General features: G+C 44.7%; 1 protein-coding gene across 4 annotated transcripts in view; it reads right to left on the reverse strand.

Moving 5' to 3' along the window:
• Positions 1-19,786, reverse strand: part of FBXO25 (F-box protein 25) — a 48,550-nt gene extending 28,764 nt beyond the window's left edge. Inside the window, exons 1-2 of one of the 4 annotated variants that reach the window (XM_059049564.2) lie at positions 19,574-19,786; positions 12,827-12,967 (exon numbers count right to left, since the gene is read on the reverse strand). In XM_059049564.2, the coding sequence (XP_058905547.1) occupies positions 12,827-12,960 (134 nt within the window). In that variant the 5' untranslated portion in view covers positions 12,961-12,967; positions 19,574-19,786. The remainder of the gene's footprint in view (positions 1-12,826; positions 12,968-19,573) is intronic. The other 3 variants (XM_067022648.1, XM_067022647.1, XM_067022649.1) reach the window with 3 other exon arrangements.
• Between the last annotated feature and the right edge of the window lie 1,225 nt (positions 19,787-21,011).

Raw genomic sequence — 21,011 nt, forward strand, 5'->3', positions numbered from 1 at the left:
TAGTGATGACCCATTAGACAACTGGTGACATTTTCCTCAAGAGTCACATAACAGGTCTTAAGCTTCATCCCCAGACCTTTCTCAGGTCAGCACAGCCTTGAATGCAATACTCTGTGATGGGCTATCACCTTCCAACCATTTCCACCCAATTCTAGGAAATAAGACAAGGGAGGGTAAACCTCCGGTTTTGAAAATGGTTAATCGGCAGTTCGTAACTGTAATGTTGTAAGACAAGTCACAAAAGTTTTTAATTAGTAAGAAAAATTACCAACATTTGTGAATGATTTACATTTTAATATTTATAAAGGTAATTTGTGCTAATAATAAAAAACCAACCAAGTATAAAATGAAACGTCTCCCTTGCCAATCTCACGCCTGAGAATTGGGTAAATTTTCATTATTTCTATCTTCATTTGTTCTGGTTGCTAATTTTATAATTCAAAACAAAACAAACAAAAAACCCAGGCACATACCTCTGTTTTGAGTTGCCTGTAAGAGACAAGGAATTAACCTCATTACTACCCTCCTCTCCATTCTGGTTGGCAATTCATCATTCAACAATCATCGACTCATGACCCATCTTACCTCATCTCTCTCTCCACCCATTTCTTGGCTGGGGACCCACTTCAATTATTTTGACATAAATCCCAGACAGGCTATCATTTCAGGTGTAAACGTCTCAGGATGATACTTAGTCCTGCTGTGATTTGTGTGATCAGTGTTTCTTCAGGGATGAGTTCTTCGGGGCGTTCCCATCAGCATCCGATGTCTCTTAAAGGTGCCCAGAAGGCAGGGACTCCTGCTGGACTACCCCCTGGCTGGGGGATGGGCAGGCACTGCTGCCTGGGTGCCCCTGCCTGGACCTCAGTGAGAGACGGGCAACAGGTGGGCTGTGTTGTTGGCCCGTGTGTACACCAGGTCTGGAACTGCGGGCAACTCCGGCCACCTATGCTGTTGCCCTGACCACATCACTGCTCAGTGCTGGCGTCAGACGCCTCCAGCGGCCTGGGGGAGGGAGGGGTGCCCAGCATGTGTTCTGTTGGTCGCTCCTACTGCATTTCTCAAGTAAATACCCCGAGGCTGTCCCTGGGAGGAGCCCCCTGCTGCAGCCACCTCCTTGGCGATACCACCCCACACTCTCCCCTCCGGGAAGCCCTTCAGCTACAGACCATGCAAGCATGTCTCGTAGACTCCTTATCCTTTCGGGTGCACCAAGACACTGAGAGTTGCGCCCCCCCATTTTTTCTCAAGTACAATATATATTTACAGTATTTAAGATAATATATACCTCTTATATCATTTATAGGATTTTGCACAGGAGGCGAAACTGCAGCATCCATCCCCACCCAACTGCTTGAAATCAGAATCTTAAAAACTGTACTAAACCAGAAATATTTATTACTGCCTTGGGTTAAATAGTGGCCCCTCAAATACATCTAAGTCCTAACCCCCGGAACTTGTGAATATGAGGGTCTTTGCGGATATAATTACGTGAAGGATCTCAGGACAAAATCATCCTGGATTAACCAGATGGGCCCTAAATCCTATATGGGGAGAGGCCACACAGGACAGACATGGGGGGGTGGCGGGTGACAGCAGCCAAGGGACAACAGCCGAGTGACAGCAGAGGCAGAGACTGGAGCTGAAGGACGGCGAGCATTGCTGGCAACCCCAGAAGCTAGAAATTCTCCCAAAGAGCCTCCAGAAGGGATCACCCCTGCGGACACCTGCATTTCGGACTTCTGGCCTCCACACTGCAAGGAAAAAATTTCTGTTGTCTTATACCACTGGGTTTTCAGTATGGCAACACTACAAAACTAATACAATTCTCTATCTTCTTAAATTACTTCAGTTGGTATTGCTCTTGAAAGCACATATGGGCTATCAATTCTACCATTTAAATAGAGGAAACTCTGGCTAGAAAAACTCAGTGAAATGAAATATTTAACATACCGAAGTAAACATGACAAAGAAAATGTGATCATTTTACCAAAAAACAAAACAGAGGAACCCCTCAGGTACAGTCACCAGTAACTGACTGCCAAGCTGACTTGCACGGGCGTTTCTCTCAGTGAAAGAAACTTCTCTCCCAGCAGGGCCACAGCCTCTGCTCTAACAGTCCCAGGTTACTGTTTTCAGTTGTATGTCGGTCACCTATTAAACTTAGCTTTTTATCCTCACATTACCCACAAAGGGTCAGGGTTATATTACTTTCTCCTGCTGGCCAAATGTTCATGTTTGTTTTCCTGATATAAAGTCACTTTTGCATCAGTGTATTATTAGCCTCTCTTGCAAAAATGATATTTTAAAAAGGTCCAATTTTTTTAAGTTAAAAAAAAAAGCAAAACCTGTTTGTTTTTAGCGTTAGCACTTCTGTCCTAAATATCTCATGTGACATGCGTAAGGAATCGGAGGCAGACATGATGCAGCAGGCAGACGGCAGGATGGGATACTGAAGACCAAGGTGGACAGCGGCCCAGGCAGCGCCACGGCTCCGCCAGCGGGAGAAGCAGGGGACACCCCCATGCAACTTGGCGAGGGGAACACCCTCTTTCAGAGGTTCCAGACGGAGCTCTCTTGGAGAAGGGCCGTGTAAGAAGTCCAACCACAGCAGCTGCAGACTCCATGAGCGAGAGCCGGGAAGGCGCGAGGGCACAGCGGCCACCCTCTGCACTCCACCGACGCCCCGCAGGCGTGCTCTGACGGCTTGCCTCCCACCTGCTGCCTCGCCTGAATGACAGACCCACCGAGCACCTCATGACGGTCACACTCGCGCTTACTCTAAGAGTGCACGTCCACAACGTGAGAAAGACACAAAGACCTGACAGCAGTTCTGTAGGAGGAATCACAGGCCAGGAATGGAATGGGTTCAGGGGACGTATTTAACATACTCAAGTGAGCCAAGGGTTTATCATTTAGATAAACCCAGTCTTAAAGGTAAAGGTCACAACAAACGTTATGAAGGTGCATGAACAGGGAAGTACTGCAACCAGGAAATTAGTGCAGAATCCACTACAGAATGAGCTCAGGAAGCCACCAGGACTAGAGAGGCAGAGGCAAGAAGGCTGGTGTTAAACAAGTAACGTGTATGTACTTGTAGAATTACATGTTTCTACACGCACACGAAGGGTCCACGATGACAGAAAAGACACAGCAAATGATGGCTGTAAGACACATAGCAGGGAACAATGACTAACAAGGTAGGGGAGGGCAGGGGAGACAGGTCAGCAGCTGACTGCAATATTACACACTGTACGGAGCCAACAGTCAGTGTTCAAAAAGAAGAAACCAAGGGTACTACACAAAGGTATTAGCATAAACGTGAAAATAAGAGGTAAAAAACTTCCTAAATATCAAAACAGTGAAAGCAAATAAAACAAAACACAAGGGGCCAGACTCTGTGTTGTGTGTATGAGAGAGGTGAGCATAAATACAGACAGACAGATACAGATGCAAACGTGTACTGTACATCCAAAACATTAAATTCAGAGAACTGAGGCCAAACGGAGCAGTAAGTGTGACAGGGCTTGGCTCACTTTTAAAGGAAAAGTGTTTGAGGTTGGCTCACAAAGCAAAACAAACACCACAGCAAATACGCACACGTGTAAAAGGATGGGGAAGCACACAGCAGAATTTACAGGACCCGAGAAAGACAACTGTGACAGGAAACTTCATAGCATTAAATACATATATAGATAAACAAGTAAATGATATAAACATACAACTTGAAAGCTAGAAAAAGAGTAAGTGAACAAAAAGACAGAATTGTTAAAGATAAAAACAGGTGGGGCCTTCCCTGGTGGTCCAGTGTCTAAGACTCCACGCTCCCAGGGCAGGGGGCCCGGGTTCAATCCCTGCTCAGGGAACTAGATCCCACATACTGTAACTAAAAGATCCTGTGTTCTGCAACTAAGACCCAGTGCAGCCAAATTAAAAAATAAAAATAAAAAAATAAAAAGACAAAACAGGTATTAATAAATAGTAAAAGAATAGAACTGAAAAATAAGCCCCAAAGCTGGTTCACTGGACAAAATAAACCAGCAAGATAAACCACTAGACATCTTATCAGACAAAATAGAGAAAGTACACTATATAAAATTAATGACAAGAAGAAAATTACAAACACAGACAGGAAATTTCAAAAATCATAAAAGGTGGGCTGCCCTGGTGGCACAGTGGTTGAGAATCCGCCTGCCGAAGCAGGAGATACGGGTTCGTGCCCGGGTCCGGGAAGATCCCACATACCACGGAGTGGCTGGGCCCGTGAGCCATGGCCGCTGAGCCTGCGCATCCGGAGCCTGTGCTCCGCAACGGGAGAGGCCACGACAGTGAGAGGCCTGCGTACCACAAAAAAAAAAAAAAAAAAAAAAAAAAAAAAATCATATAAGGCTACTTTGTAAAACTCTTTGTAAATAAATGGGAAGAAATGAAACAAGTTTTTTAAAAATATAAATTTAGGGCTTCCCTGGTGGCGCAGTGGTTGAGAGTCCGCCTGCCAATGCAGGAGACATGGGTTCGTGCCCCAGTCCAGGAAGATCCCACATGCCGCGGAGCAGCTGGGCCAGTGAGCCATGGCCACTGAGCCTGTGCGTCCAGAGCCTGTGCTCCGCAACGGGAGAGGTCACAACAGTGAGAGGCCCGCATACCACAAAAAAAAAAGATGTAAATCGACACCAAAAATATAAAACATGGAGGGAGAGTAAAAATGTAGCTTTAGAATGCATTCAAAACTAAGATGTTATCAACTTAAAACAGACTATTACAAATACAAGTTGTTTTATGTAAGGCTTGTGGTAACCACAAAACAAAAATCTATAGTAGATACACAAGAGATAAAGAGACAGGGAACTAAGCATACCACTAAAGAAAGCCATCAAACCACAAAGGAAGTAAACAAGAGAAGAAGAAAGGAACAAAGGAATTACAAAACAGCCAGAAATTAACAAAATGGCAATAAATACATACCAATCAATAATTACATTAAATGTAAATGGACTAAATTCTCCAATTGAAAGACACAGAGTGGCTGCATGGATTAAAAAAACAAGACCAATAAATATGCTGCCTACAAGACACTCACTTCAGATGCAAGGACACACTAAGACTGAAAGTGAAGGAATGGAAAAAGATAGTCCAGGCAAATGAAAACCAAAAGAAAGCTGGGGTAGCTAAACTTACATCAGAAATAGACAAAATAGACTTTAAGACAAAGACTGTAATAAGAGACAAAGGAGGTCATTATATAATGATAAGCAGATCAACCCAACAAGAGGACATAACATTTGTAAACACAGGAGCACCTAAATAAAGCAAACATTAACAGACCTAAAAGGAGAAATAGACAGCAATACAACAATAGGGGGCGACTTAAATGACATATTAGACCATATGGACTTAGACATATACAGAACATTCCATCCAAAAACAAGAGAATACACATTCTTCTCAAGAGCACAGGAAACATTCTCCAGGATGGATCATATTATAAGGCCACAAAACAAGTCTCAATAAATTAAAAAAAGACTGAAATCATATCAAGCACATTTCTGACCTTGATGATATGAAACAAGAAAGCAATTACAAGACAAAGACTGGAAAATGCACAAATATGTGTAGATTAAACACATGCTAATGAACAACCAATGGGCCAAAGAAGAATTCAAAGGAGAAATCAAAAAAAATACCTGAGACAAATGAAAATGGAAATACAACATACCAAAACTTAGGGTATACAGCAAAAGCAATTCTCAGAGGAAAGTTCATAGTGATAAGTGCCTACACCAAGAAACAAGAGAAATCTTAAATAATGTAACTTTATATTTCAAGGAACTAGAAAAGAAGAACAAAGCCTAAAAACAATGGAAAAAAATAGTAGGAAGACAATGGAAAAGATCAATAAAACTAAGAGTTGGTTCTCTGAAAAGATAAACAAAATTGACAAACATTTAGCAAAACTCACCAAGGAAAAATGAGAGAGGACTCAGAGTCAGAAATGAAAGAGGAGACATCACAGCTCATACCACTGAAATAAAGGATCTTAAGAGACTACTAGGAACAATTATATGCCAGCACACTGGACAACCCTGAAGAAATGGTTAAGTTCCCAGAAACTCACAACCAACCAAAACTAAATAATGAAGAAAGAGAAAATCTGAACAGACTGATTAAGAGTAAGGAGATTGAATCAGTAGCCAAAAACCTCCCAACAAACCAAAGTCCAGGACCAGAGAGCTTCACTAGTGAATTCTAACAAACATTTAAGGAAGAATTAATACCAATCCTTTCCAAAGTCTGCCAAAAAAATCAAAGAGGAGGGAACACTTCCCAAAGTCATTTTGTGAGGCCAGCATTACCCTGATACCAAAACCACACACGCAAACCACAAGAAAATTACAGGCCAATGTCAACGATGAACACAGATGCAAAAGTCCTCAACAAAACACCAACAAAGTGAATTCAACAATACGTTAAAAGGGTCATATACCATAATCAAGTGAGATTTACTCTAGGGATGCCAGGACGGTTCAACATCTGCAAATTAACCAATGTAATACACCACATTAACAAAATGAAGTAAAAAAAAAAAAATCACATGATCGCTCAATAGAAGCAAAAAAAGCATTTGTCAAAATTCAACATCCATTTACGATAAAACTCTCAAAAAAGAGGGTACAGAGGGAACGTACCTTACCATAATAAAGGCCATATACGATAAGCCCACAGCTATCATCATACTCAATGGTGAAAAGCTGAAAGGGAGAGTTCCGTTTGCTCCACATCTGCATCACCATTTATTGTCAGCCTTTTTAATTTCAGCTATTCTGGTGGGTGGATAGTTCTACCTCACTGAGGCTTTTTTAAAAGGCTTTATTTTTTAGAGCAGTTTTAGGTTTACAACAAAACCAAGAAGAAGGTGCATATCACTGGGGTTTTAATTTAGTTTCCCTGATAACTAAAGATTTGAACTTTGTCTTATTGGCCATATTTGCACGTTTGTCCAAGTCATTCTCCCAGCTGCTAATTGAGTTGCTTGTCTCTTTACTAAGTTGCCAAAATCCTGGAAGAAAAGCCTCTGTCAGTATAACAGCTGGGTTCAATCAGGACACAGAAGCCACATCAATTATTTTAACTGAGAAACTTAAAATGAAGATGTACAAATATGTACAAAACATTGTTAACTAGGTAACCTAAAAGCCGAAAAGAACACTGAAGCATTCCGGAGGTAGTGACTGCACACAGCCGACACCACACTGCACGGGGAGCGCGAAGGGCACAGGCTGGAACCGGCAGGAGGAAGCACTGTTGGCTGGTGCTGGAGTCTGAGCTCAGATGAGAAGCCCTGAGGCCTGGGGTCCACCTGCGGGGTGGGGGTGGGGGGGCACCAGCATCTGGTGTTGAAGGGACACGATGAGCCAGGTCTGCAAATGTCAGAAAAGCTGGGAGGGAGAGTCCAGTGCTGCTGACCTGGGGGGACAGGTACAGAAAGGCCCCGGCAGCAGCTGCCACAGACCCGCCCCACAGGCCCCCTGGCCCCCTCCCCAGGCAGGGCCTAGCAGGGCCCACCGGCTGCAGCGTCACAGGCAGGTGTGAGCAGGTAGAACGGAGCCCAGAAAACAGCTCAGTGACAGCTTACAAAACACGATACTTTCTCCCAGTCACTGGCTTGCCTGTTGCTGTTCTCAATGGTGACTTTCTAAAGCAACTTTCAAAGACTGGTTTAGACTTCAAGAAGAGTTGCAGCAACAGAACAAAGTCCCCTCCCCCAGCTTCCCCACCATCTCACATGAACGCAGGACGGCGACCAAAGCCGGGAGCGGATGCTGGCACAGTACCGCTGACTCGCCCCCAGACCTGTGTCTCGCCAGCCTCCCGCTGGTGGCCCGTCACTGTTCCAGGACCCCATCGGACCTATGCGATCAGGGTACACGCTGCCCCCGTGTCTTGCTCCTGGTCACGTCACCTGGATCACTCGGTTAAGGTGGGATCTGCCAGGCTTCTCAACTGTAAAGCTACCGTTTTCCCTTTGTGAATTCATAGATATTTTGGAGGACGCTTTGCAAATATTGTTTTTCCTAAACATCTCGCCACTAATCTCAGCATCTATCAGTGGACTCTGCCTGCAGCCATCATCACTGTGGTGTCCTAATGGTGACACTCTACTTCCCTATTCCTTCCACATTCACTAACTGGAATTATTCTGTCAGGAAGATCTGCCCCTTCTTCCCCACTTATTCATGTATTATATCCCCATAAACTCAGGGGTATTTATCTTCTCCTTTGAGTTAGAATCCAATACCACCAATATTTGTTTTTTGCTCAAATGGCTCCAGCTTTGGCCACTGGACTGCTCTCAGGCCTCTGCCCTTTCGACATCTGACATATTCCCATCCGTCCCCCCCGCCTTTTTTTTTTTAAAGTATTTCCTTACTTTTGGACAGCACAAGATGCTCCAGGCTCAGCTTATATTTCCCTACCCCAGCTCTGCAATCAACCACTTCTCCGGGAACCCTTCAAAACCAAGATCTTGGTGTTCCGTGTACTCATTGCTACTGGGGCACCACCGCTCTTGGCCTCCCAGTAGACACAATTGGGGAACATGTTATATTAACTCACCTACACACTGATCCCTATCTACCCACCCACCCACCCACCCACAAGAGCAACAACTGCCGGAGTACACACTGACGCTACCACCAACAGTCCAGCACAAGGTATAGTCTAGCATGATTTTGTGACTTCCTTCTCCAAAGTGAGAGATCTGGCTGTCATTATCTGCATTTTATTCACTCACCCCGCTTCACCCTAGTACACATAATAGTTTCAGAATTGCTAACCCACACTCTGGGGCATGAGAAACACATTTACCACCCAGAGTGTCTGTCCATAGCCTGACAATATCCTGTCAACATGGTTTTCCCAAGTTCCCAGGTCAGCTCCTTTCTTCCACACCCACCTCAGTGTGGTTATGGGGTTCATCTGTAACACAATCACATCCATTTGTCACAGTGTAGATCATTTGGGTAACCAGCTCTCCATCACGCACATCCTGGTTGGTTGTTTTTTTTTAAAGATTTACACAGAGCAAAATTTGCTTTTTGTGCTGCACAACTCTATGGGTTTTGACGAATGCAGAGTCATAAAGGGACCGGCGCCTTCCCTACAGGGCAGCTCTACCACTCCCCAAAAAGCCTCCTGCCATCTGTGTAATCAACTCCTTCCCCTACCTCTAGACCCCTCGCATCCACTGGTCTGTTTTTCACCCCTTTGTCCCTATAGTTTTTCTTTTCCCAGAAGGCCATATAAATGGAATCACACACTATGAAGCCTCTTGGGTTTAGTTTTTCTCACTAAGCAAGATGAAATTAAGATTCATCACGTTGTGTCAATCAACGGTTCGTTCCTTTCGCTCCTGAGCGGCCCTCCCCTGGAGAGCTGAAGAGCATGGGTGATGTCCAAGCTCTGGCAATTACTGGGAAAAAGCTGCTATTAACGTTCACATACAGGTATTGTATAAACATAAACTTCCATTTTCCTTGGGTAAATACCTAGGACTGAGATGCTGGGTCATACGGCAGCTATATGTTTAACTTAATAAGAAAGTACCAAACTAGTCAGCAAAGTGGCTGTGCCATTCTACACTCCCATCGAGCTTAGGAGAGGACATTCTTGCCAGCACTCGGCACTGCCCTCACCAGCACCTGTAACACTCTGTTGTTTGTTAATTGTAGCCGCTGTGGTAGGTGTGTCATGGCACCTTATCTGGAAGGTGAACTCTTTTCCACACTTTTGTCTAGGCCACCTCGGCTGTCTCACTGCCCTGGAACTTCCGTTACGTTTCTAGCTGGTCTGCTGCTGACCCCACACCGCACTGTGATCTCAGGCTCGCTGCGACGTGTGTCTTCCCAGATTGCCTGCACTTCCCTGCTGACTAATGATGCCGAGCTTATTCTTCTCTGCCCAGATCTACTTCCAAGAAATTAAAAAATGGGAAAAAAGGATGAGCAGCGTGGTCAGATGAACCTGCACTGACAGCAGGAGCAGAAACAGATACCACGTCATTGGAAAACGGAAGGTGGGCCCGCCCGTGACCCAGCAGCTCCACGCCCGGGCAGGAGCCCCGAGGATCTCGCGCGTGCACAGGAAGGTACACAGTCAGACTCCACTGTCATCAGACGAACGGCCACCCTCCCAGCTGCACAGGCCGAACACCCGCCTGCCTTCGCCGACGCCCCCCTCCACGGCCCACCCACTCCGCCTCTCAGCAACCTGCCAGCTCCACTTGCAAAACATCTGTATCTGAGTACTTCTCATCACCCGCCACCTCCATCCTCTCTGAGCCACGGTCATTTCTCACTTGGGTCATTACACAGGCTCTTAGGAATGAGTCTGTCTGCTCTGCCCCACCTCTGTGCAGCCCATTTCCAACACAAAAGCCAGAAGGAGCCTGTTAAAACACAAACCTGAACAAACCCCCCCCTCTCTGCTCCAAACCGCTGACCCCCCACCTAGCTCTGAGAAAACCCAGCTGGCCCTTCATGACCGGCCACGGCCACGCTGGCATCTGGTCCCCCGCTGGCCCCAGCCCACCCATCTTGCTGTCCCCGCTGCTCCTGAGTTCACGACACCTGCCTCGGGGTCTCTGCTCTCCCTCCCCACCTGGGCCGCCCTCTCAGTACCCAAGGTGTCACTCAGCTGACCCTTCTCAGAGGGGCCCCCCCCCGACACCTCCACGCACCATCCCCACCCAACGGGCTTCCCTCCCACCCCAGGTTTTTCCTTCCCAGAACTTAGGACACGGAACAGACCACACGGAGCTCCTTTTGTCCTTCGTCTGACTGTCCCGCTAGAATGCAAGCTCCTCCAGGCATGGGTTTTGCCTCTTTCTGTTTACTGCTGGATCCCAGCACTGGGAATACACAGTAAATGCCTGACATACGGTACAGACCGAGCACATACAACAGCATGTGTAATCACAAAACCAGAGGCATCTCAGGTCTGGCTCATGGAGGGATTTATCTACACACCAAAGGAGCACAGGCAGGCCTCAGGCCCCTTCTGTTTCCAAGGAGCCCCCTCTGGAGGCGGGGACGGCCGCATCCTTTCTGTGGACAAGCAAAGCAAAGTCAGCTTCTCCTGGTCCCTCACTGTGAAGGGTCTGGAGTAAGCACTGGGCTGGGAACACCAACACACTTTCCGTTCACAGAAGGTAATTAATAAAAACATCTCCGCTCCACACATCTTTGTGTGTTCTGGATGAAGCTGATAAAGATTCAGGATGAACTTGATAAAGATGAAAACAAAACGTCCAACTGCAAGGGTCTGAGAACAATTCATTTACAACGGTCCCACCATGTTCTCTGGCAGGGAGTGAGTGAGTTGCCTACGGTCCCATCCTGTTTGTAACGTTTATGTAAGGTTGGTAATCACATATACCATTAGTATAAAGAGAGGGCACCTAGACTTGCGAGGCACCTGGATGGGAGCAAGGTGTCTTCACTCCACCCGCGGTGGAGAGTCCACAGCTGCTGTGACACAGCCTCTGTCCCAGTGAGGACACCCACACAGACAGGCCTCTGCCAGCACCACTTATATTTCAAAGGATTTTCAAATGAGTGTGAATAGGAGTGGGTGAGTGGGAGTGTCTGTGGGGAAGGGGGGAAGGGAGACAGGAGAACACGGAGTTTATCATGCAAAGAAAACAGGTCTTGACTGTATTTCTCTAATTCTATGCATATATGAGAAAAAAGTATTCTTTGATACTCACAACATGTTTGGAATGAGGGGAGATAAAGAGTACATGAGGAAAAAAACACATGCAAATTCCTTAGCGTAGAAGTAGCAGTAACACTCTATGTCATGCATTACAGCTTTTTTTAAACTGACATTTTAGAATTCAGAATGGCAGAGAAATGCCACAATATAAATTCAACGAACACTGTGTTATCCTTCCTATAATCTTAAATATAAAATTAATTTCTGCTTTAAATACCGCAAACCCCAATCTCCAGTCTAAAGGTTACCAAATTCCTATCAGAAAAACAGATGACCTGTCAGTTAGAAATACACAATTGATAGTTACGCACATGTGAGATAAACATATGCAGTAACATGGGTGCCTAGACCCGTGACACTTTGGAAGAAGAGGTCTGCAGACCTCCCCAATCCTCCAAATGCTCAAATACACTTGTGCCGGGGACTGCGGGCGAGCACACCACGGCCACGCGGGCCTGCTGCTGCACCCATGCAATCTCTCACTTTCATCTGGAGAAAGACCACAACCCCCAGCCTGCCCTGCAGCTCCCACTCCAGCCGGCGAGGTCTGGCACAGGTACCCTCCTCCTCTACCCTGCCAAGCGCAACGCGGAGGTGGGGGCAGAACTCCACCCTGAACCCCACCGACGAGGCTACCCTCTGGGGATGGCAGAGCTAAAGGCCACCTCACCGACTCAGGCCTCTGACAGAGAAGACTATACTCCTGTCTCGTGCAAGCCACTGTCACCATGGGCCTCTGACGCAGTCCGCCAAAACTACACCTTTTAATTCCTTCAGGTTCCTCAGCTGTAACGGGAGGTTAATAAGAATAATACCTATCTCTTGGACTACTGTAAGGGTTAAACATTTCAAATTAAAAAGAAGACGGCGGCATCTGTGCGTGGGCACTAGGAGATCTACCAGGCTCAGACTTTGGCTAGTAACTTGTTTCCTTACACCAGCCTTGTGCAGGTGCGGGGGGGGACTCTCAGCCAAGCGGTAAGTCATGGGCTCCAACAGGTGAAGCCGTAAGAGTCAGGCGGGGACGGTGTGGCTCTGCTGAGCTGCGACTCACGTGCCGTGGCTGGCGCCACACCGGTTATTCTCTCCTTCAAGTCCCTTACTCCAGGGTTCACATCTTTTCCAGCCGTCTTCTGTTTTAATCCAGCTCCATCCGGGAGATCTCCAGTCCTGGCCCAAAAATGGCATAGCTCTCCTATAATTTAGGTTAAAAATGTATGTGTAATTGATGTAAGTTTCTTTTCATTTAGAACATTTATTCGTTAACTTTAATGAATACAATTCTTAGTTAATATTTAAATGCCTGCACATGCCTTAAGTGCCAGCTAGACACTGAGATGAAACACTGACGGTAACACAGGACTTCAGTAGTACTAAAATGAAGATGGATGAGGACTGGTGGATTTATTAGCCCAACCCTGCACGTGTCATGAAAGGTTTCCCAGAGCTGACATCTCAGCTCATGCCTGAAGAACAAGCAGTCAGGGAGTGAGGAAGAAAAGGAATATGACACCGAACAGAAAACTCCTGCAAGAAATTAGAAGCAACAGAACGTGAAACACTGATGCTCAGCCCTGTACACAGTCCAGTCGGCCTGAGGCTGACCATGTAAAGGGAGAGTGGGGAGTGGCTGGAAGTGAGAATGGAGAGGCCACTGGGGGCAAAGTCAAAGGAGCTGGACTGCACTCTGAGGACACCGAGCGGCCAAGAAAGGAACCTCCACTCCGCAGGGACACAATTCAACCAGATCTGAGCTTCACAAAGACCTCAGGGCTACTCGGTCTCTGCCAGCGCATAGTGTCTTCCTGGTAATAAATGCTGTCTGAAATTACTTACATGGCTACAGTCTGCCTTCCTCAAGAAAACGCGATGTCTTGTTCAACTCTGTATCCCAACACTTGGAACGCTGCCCGGAGCACAACGGTAGCTCAACAATCACTGAATGAATGAATGGCTCAGAGGAGAGGGTAAGGCTGGAGAGCAAGGCAGGAAAACCACCCGCATCTAGACTGTCCAGACAGAGACCAGACAGCGCGGGGACAGAAGAAAACCAAGGAGCCAACTCCAAGGGTCACTGACATTGAAGGGACAAGCAGGTGAAGACGAGCCAAGAAAGGACACCGAACAGGAAGAGCCATGGATGTAGGGGAAGTGGGAAGGCGAGAGAAGAATGGGTTTAAGAAAGAAATGATCAACAGAGAGGAAAGCGTTATAAAGAAGCCAGTACGGTAAGAATTAAAGAGTACACATCGTATTTAGCTACAAAAAGGTAGTTGAGGGCTTCCCTGGTGGCGCAGTGGTTGAGACTCCGCCTGCCGATGCAGGGGACGCGGGTTCGTGCCCCGGTCCGGGAAGATCCCACGTGCCGCGGAGCGCCTGGGCCTGTGAGCCGTGGCCGCTGAGCCTGCGCGTCCGGAGCCTGTGCTCCGCAACGGGAGAGGCCACGACAGTGAGAGGCCCGCGTACCGCAAAAAGGAAAAAAAAAAAAAAAGGTAGTTGATAACTCAACAAAAAGTTTCCATAGAGTAATGTGTTATATTAATCTCATGTCCAACGGCGTAGATTTGTGATATTTCACTAACGTGGAAGTATCATATCACATCATATCACAGAGTACACAAGAGATGAAAGTGTTTAAATACCATCTCCTAAATATATTTAATATAACTAACAAAAAATAGGCTATTAAATAGGCATTTATACTGGCTTAGAAGAGACATAAAGATTTCAGACGGAAATTATAACTCTTCAACAACGTTCCTGTGTCGACTACACGTGCTCAACATGAAACGTATGATGAAGTCATTTTCCTTTGTACCAAGAGGATCTCAAAACCTTGCTAATCTAAGTAATAATCAGAACATATCGTTTTCAGTCATATATTGTTTAACTGATATTCTTTCTTTAGAAGATAATTAAAAATAATTCCTTAAATTTCAAAACTATTTTGATAAGCCTCATCTTACGCTCTTGTTTCACAATTACTGACCACGCTAAAATGCAAAAGCCACCACCCATGTCTAGTCCATTCAGATTATTTAAGGTAGTCTCCAATAGCAGGTGTCTGATACTTTTCCACGAAGCTTCAGACAGAAGCCAGAGAATACTTTCACAAAAGAAGGCAAGTACCATGATGTAGTAGATGATGCTTAAACGGCAAATTTAGACTCATAAAACACAAACAGAGAAGAATGTCTGTGAGGACCACCTGTGACAACTGCCAAAGTATCTCTCAATATCATATTTAAACTGCGTTTAAAAAAAATCAAGTGGCAACTGTGCAGAATATTGCTAATAGGTCAAATACAGTATTACTTCAATGACAAACATATAAACACAGACTAAATGTGTTATTACCTTATGTGTCCCTTCCCTAAGGGTATACCGGTAAACCCTTGAGGAACTAAAAAAACAAATGAAAACCCCCTCCACACACAATATATGTAAGTCTATTTAAAATATATTAAAATATATGCATATGTGTAGTCAAAATGTACAAACCAACAGTCATAAGATAAATAAGCACTAAGGATGTAATGTACAACATGATAATTAACACTGCTGCACATTATATTTGAAAGGTATTAAAACAGTAAATCTTAAGAGTTCTCATCATGAGGAAAAATATTTTTTCTTCTTCTTTAATGTTGTATCTATAGATGATAGATGTTCACTAAACCTATTGTGGTCATCATTTCATGACGCATGTAAGTCAAATCATCAAGTTGTGCACCTTAAACTTACATAGTGCTGTATGTCAGTTATATCTCAATAAAACCGGGGCACGGGGGATGTTATGTAGAAAACTGTCCCCTGAAGAATTCTTTGTAACAGGAGCAAACTGTGACAACTATAAACAATTAAAATATCTAAAGGAGGTTTTGTTCAGTATATTTGTTATTACACTGGGATTGTAAATGGCTATTAACAACAATTGTGCAAATATCTGTTAACATGAAAAGATATTCACAGTATATTAAGTGAAAGCAAAGCAAGTTTTAGGAAAATATATGTGATACTTCTGTGTATTTCTACATGCAGGCACAAGTTTATACATGAGTGTATAGAAAAAAATCTGAAAGCAGATATAGCAAAATGTGAACAGTGAATATCTCTGCATGTTTGAATTTCAAGTGATTTTACATTATTTTTTATTTGAGGCATTTTTATTTTTAATATTTCTTTTATGAGATGAAAATGTATTACCCATGTGACAATTTTTATAGAACACGACTTGCTGATCTGAAAGGCAGAAATGGTGACATTGCTGACCTATATTATCTGCTTCCTGGTGCAGTTGAAGAATTCTCCCCAGGATGTTTCCTTTTTTCTTTTGTGATCTGTATGCTCACCGATTCTACAAATTTATTATTTTAGTTTTTTCCTTTCTTGTAGAATTTAGAAGTCTTCATATATTTAAATTAATAAAATTGGTTTCTTATTAAATATATACATATATATATAAACGTGCATACATGCAATCTTGTAATATGCGTAACTAAATGAGTGGTAAAGAGAGAATAACTAAAAGAAACTCAGAGTAAAAAGCAAACCACCTGGGAAACCTCTGAAGAGAAACTAGAACATGAGCTTGGCCTTAAAGCATGGTTAGATCTTAAGTGAATGAAGAAAGGAAGAAAATACCAATCACAGAAATGGTAGGTAAAAAAAATGAAGACAGGAATACATGTGACATGTTTGAGAATAAGCAGAATAGGCTGGCTGAAATAGAGAACAGAAGGGAAAGGGGACTAGGAGAATGCAGAACATCAAAAGGGTTTGGACTTTATTCTCTAAATAATTAAAAGTTTTTGAGCAATCCAGCAACATGAGCAGTGCTATTTTCACAATAATTTGCCAGGGTATCAAGGACAGACTGAAGGGGAAAACAGAGACAGAAAGAACTACTACTTAAGCAACAGAAACTTCTTACCAACACCTCAGCTAACAAGATATTTTAAGACTTGATGACACACATTGGACTTGCCTATTTAGACACCATGCCCACTCATCACTTAACGTCAGGCCTCACAAGCAATCCCTATAACATTTACACTAAGTTTCTGCCGTAAAGTTAAGAGTCAGTTTGGGGTTTCCTGTAAGATCATTGATTCCTTTACAACTACCAAAACTCTACAGATCATTCGTATTGACTTTAACAACTCTGTGAGAAACAAATATAGTTAGCCTGAATTTTTCAGCTGCTAAGTGTTTATATTTCCATGGGTTGGAAGGAGTGAAGTTCAGCTAAATGGACCATGGAAATAAAAATAGTACATTTCCAAGAGTTTTATTTTCAACACAGAGGAAAAGATTTGTTTCAAAATAAATGTGTGTATTCCATTCCATATAGGTGTATAATCTTTATACGTATGCTTTACACTTGCATATAACCTTTTTTTAAATTGAAGTATAGTTGATTTACAATGTGGCGTGAGCTTCAGGTGTACAGCAAAGTGATTCAATTATGTACATATTATTTTTCATACTTTCCCATCATAGGTTATTACAATATATAACCTTATATAATATATACTTACATAATACTTATATGTAATCTTTATACTTTATGCTTTAGTTCATGAACTAAAGCAGAGATTCCGGAAGCACAGTTATTACAACCAATAACAAAAAAGCCATCAGGGAAAAGGAAAAAACACACGAGTTGCAATGTGAAAGGTTTGGGTCTCAAATTTTCAAAAATAGTCCCAGTCTGAAGCATCGAACAAGGCTGCAAATCGAAAAATACTGTTAAACTTTTGGAATGATGACAACGCATCACTTTTTAGGGAAATGGATTTATCTGTTCTGCTAAAAGATCTGAATTGCTATCATGTTATAAATTTAATTAAAATCACCTTTGTTTTGATAATTTCCAAATACAAAAATAAGAATTAGAAATTACTCCTGAAAATTATCAAATGTGTAAGAGCAACTACTCAAAAGTGGCTACTCTTGTAAAATAGCTGGTACAATCTGCAATTTTGTGCACATTTCATGCCAACTAATGTCAGAGAGCATATGGGGCCATCTGCTGTAGATCTTCCCTCAATCTCTATTTTGTATGGCAGGACATGGGGGTGAAGCACTGCGGGAGAACAGGGCTTCATGAAGTTCATTTGCCAGTGGAAACTCCTGCACAAGACAAGAAATGTCTTTCCTTCAACAAGCACAACTTTCCGTTAACTAATGATAACAGCAGCAAACATTTACTAGATCTCAGTATGGGTTAGGCATCACCCTAGACAATTTACCTCTATTATCTCGTTTAGTCCTCACACTACCGTATAAGGTAGGAAATGTTGCAATCCGCAGTTAAAAGTTTTAAATCTCTATTTTATAGATGGAGAAACTGAGGCAAAAAGTTTGGTGGAGCTGGGATTTACAGTCATGGAATCTCAATCCACAATCCATGCTCTACCACTATATTTTTAAAACAGCAATTCCTGAACACCCTATTAGAAACAGATGTCATAAAACTGCAGGAGTCTTTTTTTTTTCTTACATTTTTTAGCTTATGTCATACATCATCAGATTTGATCTAAATATAAAAACACTAAGACAAGGAAAACATGACAGGAAACAGCTCTAACAAATTTGAAAAGGTTACATGTATAACAGTACTCTCCTCAGTTACTAAACTGATTTTCAGAACAATAAAGACTACATACCTGTAGAGCAAGAGCTATGGCTATACACATTACAAACAGATAAGAAACAAACAAGTTACAGTGAAAATAAAAGGCACTTGCATATTCAGAGAAAAAAAGCTGGCAAAGGAGTTTCTCTTCCAGTATTTCTTATACAAGTTACAGTGAAACAAGTTACAGTGAAAATAAAAGGCACTTTCATATTCAGAGAAAAAAGCTGGCAAAGGAGTTTCTCTTCCAGTATTTCTTATACTGGAAATTTCATCATAAATTTTGAGAAAATAATTTGCATTGTTCTGAGATAAGAATGACTGATGCTCAATTTGATAAGCATTTGGCTTTTTCTATTGCTTTCTCTTCCTCACAAGATTTCCAAATAATTGAGGGTCAAACATGAATATATGGCTTATAAATGTGGAAGAATCTGATCCAGAAAGACCATCAAGAAATGGTAAACCGAGGGCTGAGAATCAGAAATGGGTTTACTGCAAGAAGGCCTGGGAGATAATCACAGATGCCTCACGGAAACGGAAAACCTTCCCGTTAAGAGGGGAAAGTGGAACACGAAAGAGTAAGAAAAAGCGTGTCTTTTGTGGTTAGGGCTGGAGGTAAGGATTTGGAAGAGGCAAGAAAGGAGGGCTCCGCAGGAAAAGGCACGATTCCCCACACTCCTTCAAGATGAGTCTGAGCAGGGCCAAGGCTGGGAGAAGCGGCCAAACGGAGCTTACCGCGAAGAGAAGGACGCAAAATTGAAACGCGTCCGCTCAAGAAAAATAAGAAAGGCAACCGAAGAGGGACCGGAGCCGGAGCAGAACGGAGGCAGAAGACGGACGCCCGGAGGACGAGATCAGGCCCGGGCAGATGCCCGCGCGGGAGGGGCTGGGGAGGACGAGGCCGGAGGGCGGACGCCGGAGACGCCGGGCCGGGGAGGGGTGGTGCGGGAGGCCCTGGGCCGGAGGAGGAGGGGGCCGACCCGGTAGGAGCGGGTTCAGGCGGGGGCGGGAGGGGAGCTGGGCTGCGGGACACGGAGGGTGGGCGTGGGGTTGAGGACTGGTGGGCCGCGCCGTGTGGCGGGCAGACTGCCTCCGTCCCCACCTGACGCGAGGACGCCCATACTCCCCACCTAGCGCGCGCGGCGTCCCAGTCCTTACCTGGCGCGCCGACGGTCCGGGTTCCACCTGGCGCACTGACAACCCGCAGCCTGCACCTGACGGCGGCCCGTCGGGATTTATTGCCGGAAATAGCCCACCGCCTACCCTGGAGTGCCGCGGGGAAGCCCCGCCCCCGGCCGCGCTGATTGGCCAGCACGGCTCCGCGCGGCCGTGTTGCTACGCTGATCCCTGAGTCGGCGGCGCGCGCGTGCGCAGTGGGCGTCGCTCCCGCCCCCCCACCCCCGTGCCGCCATTCGCGCGTGCGCAATGGGTGCGGCCCGTGGGGCTGGAGGCGCGTCCGAGCGCCGAGAGGCCCAAGGTGCTGAGGGAGCAGAGAAGGCGTGGGTCACCTGAGTCCTTACTGGCGGGTCGACTGCAGACAGACACTCCAATCCGCTCACCCCAACCTGCTCAGCTTTACAACCCAACCTGAATTTCGGGAATGCAGCTTCGATTTGCCCCCAATCCCCATGTGCACCTTATTACCTTGTATACTGAATTTTAAGGCCCAAGTACTTTGTATTTATAAATGATTTAGTGGGGTTTTCCCATTTAGGAGACAAGAATGTGGGGTTCCGGAGGGCAGGCTAGGAGCAGGGCCCCCGGTTCTGGCCAGTGCGAGCTCTCGGCCGGGTCGGAGCAGGACCGGCTGCCGAGAGGCGTGGGCATTAACTAAGGCCTGAACCTCTCTCTGCCTCACTTTTCCCGCAAGTAAAATGGAGCCGGCAGCGGGGCTTACCTCACAGGATCTTTTTGAAAATTGAATTAACATGGTCAAACATTCAAAACAGTACCTGGGGTATGGTGAGCAGGACGTAAGTATTTGATCTTAGTATTTTTCTTTTTGTAAAATGTGTAAAATATAGTAGGTATTCATATATTAGAAAAATATTTTTGTAAATTATTCCTCATGTGCTTATTACAATAGTGTTCTTTGACTACATGCTTTTAAAATAATGGGAAAGTGATTATGGGCAGAGGTCAGCAGTGTTGCTTGCATATCCCCAATTTAAGAACCGCCCCCTTCTTTCCCTAGCTTTAGGTATCGTCCATGGATGAGCGTTCGGTTCTTTCCAACATTTTGCCGTTAAAAATAAATGAGTAGCTGTACTCGTGGGCGGTTGTGGTTTCTTTTTAAAATTTGTGAGGTTGTGTGTTTGGGAGTAAATTACTACCATTGGAATTGTTGGGCCAAAGACAAGTGCAAGTGGAGTTGTGGTCGACATTGCCAGGGCGAGAGCCCCCCCCCGGCACCAACGTCCACATAGCTCCTTGTGAAGGAGTTCCACTGGCTGGATTGAGAGGAAGCAAAGTGACAGCCATCCGCAGAGAAAGGCAGGGGCCCCCCAAGTGGTTCAGGTCAATTCCGTCCAGCAAATATCTCTGAGAGAGCACTTAGCTTTCTGCTTGTAAAGAGGAGCATGTTCACGGCCCTCTA

The sequence above is a fragment of the Kogia breviceps genome, chromosome 20, assembly GCF_026419965.1.
Source record: "Kogia breviceps isolate mKogBre1 chromosome 20, mKogBre1 haplotype 1, whole genome shotgun sequence".
Classification (NCBI taxonomy): Eukaryota; Metazoa; Chordata; class Mammalia; order Artiodactyla; family Physeteridae; genus Kogia; species Kogia breviceps.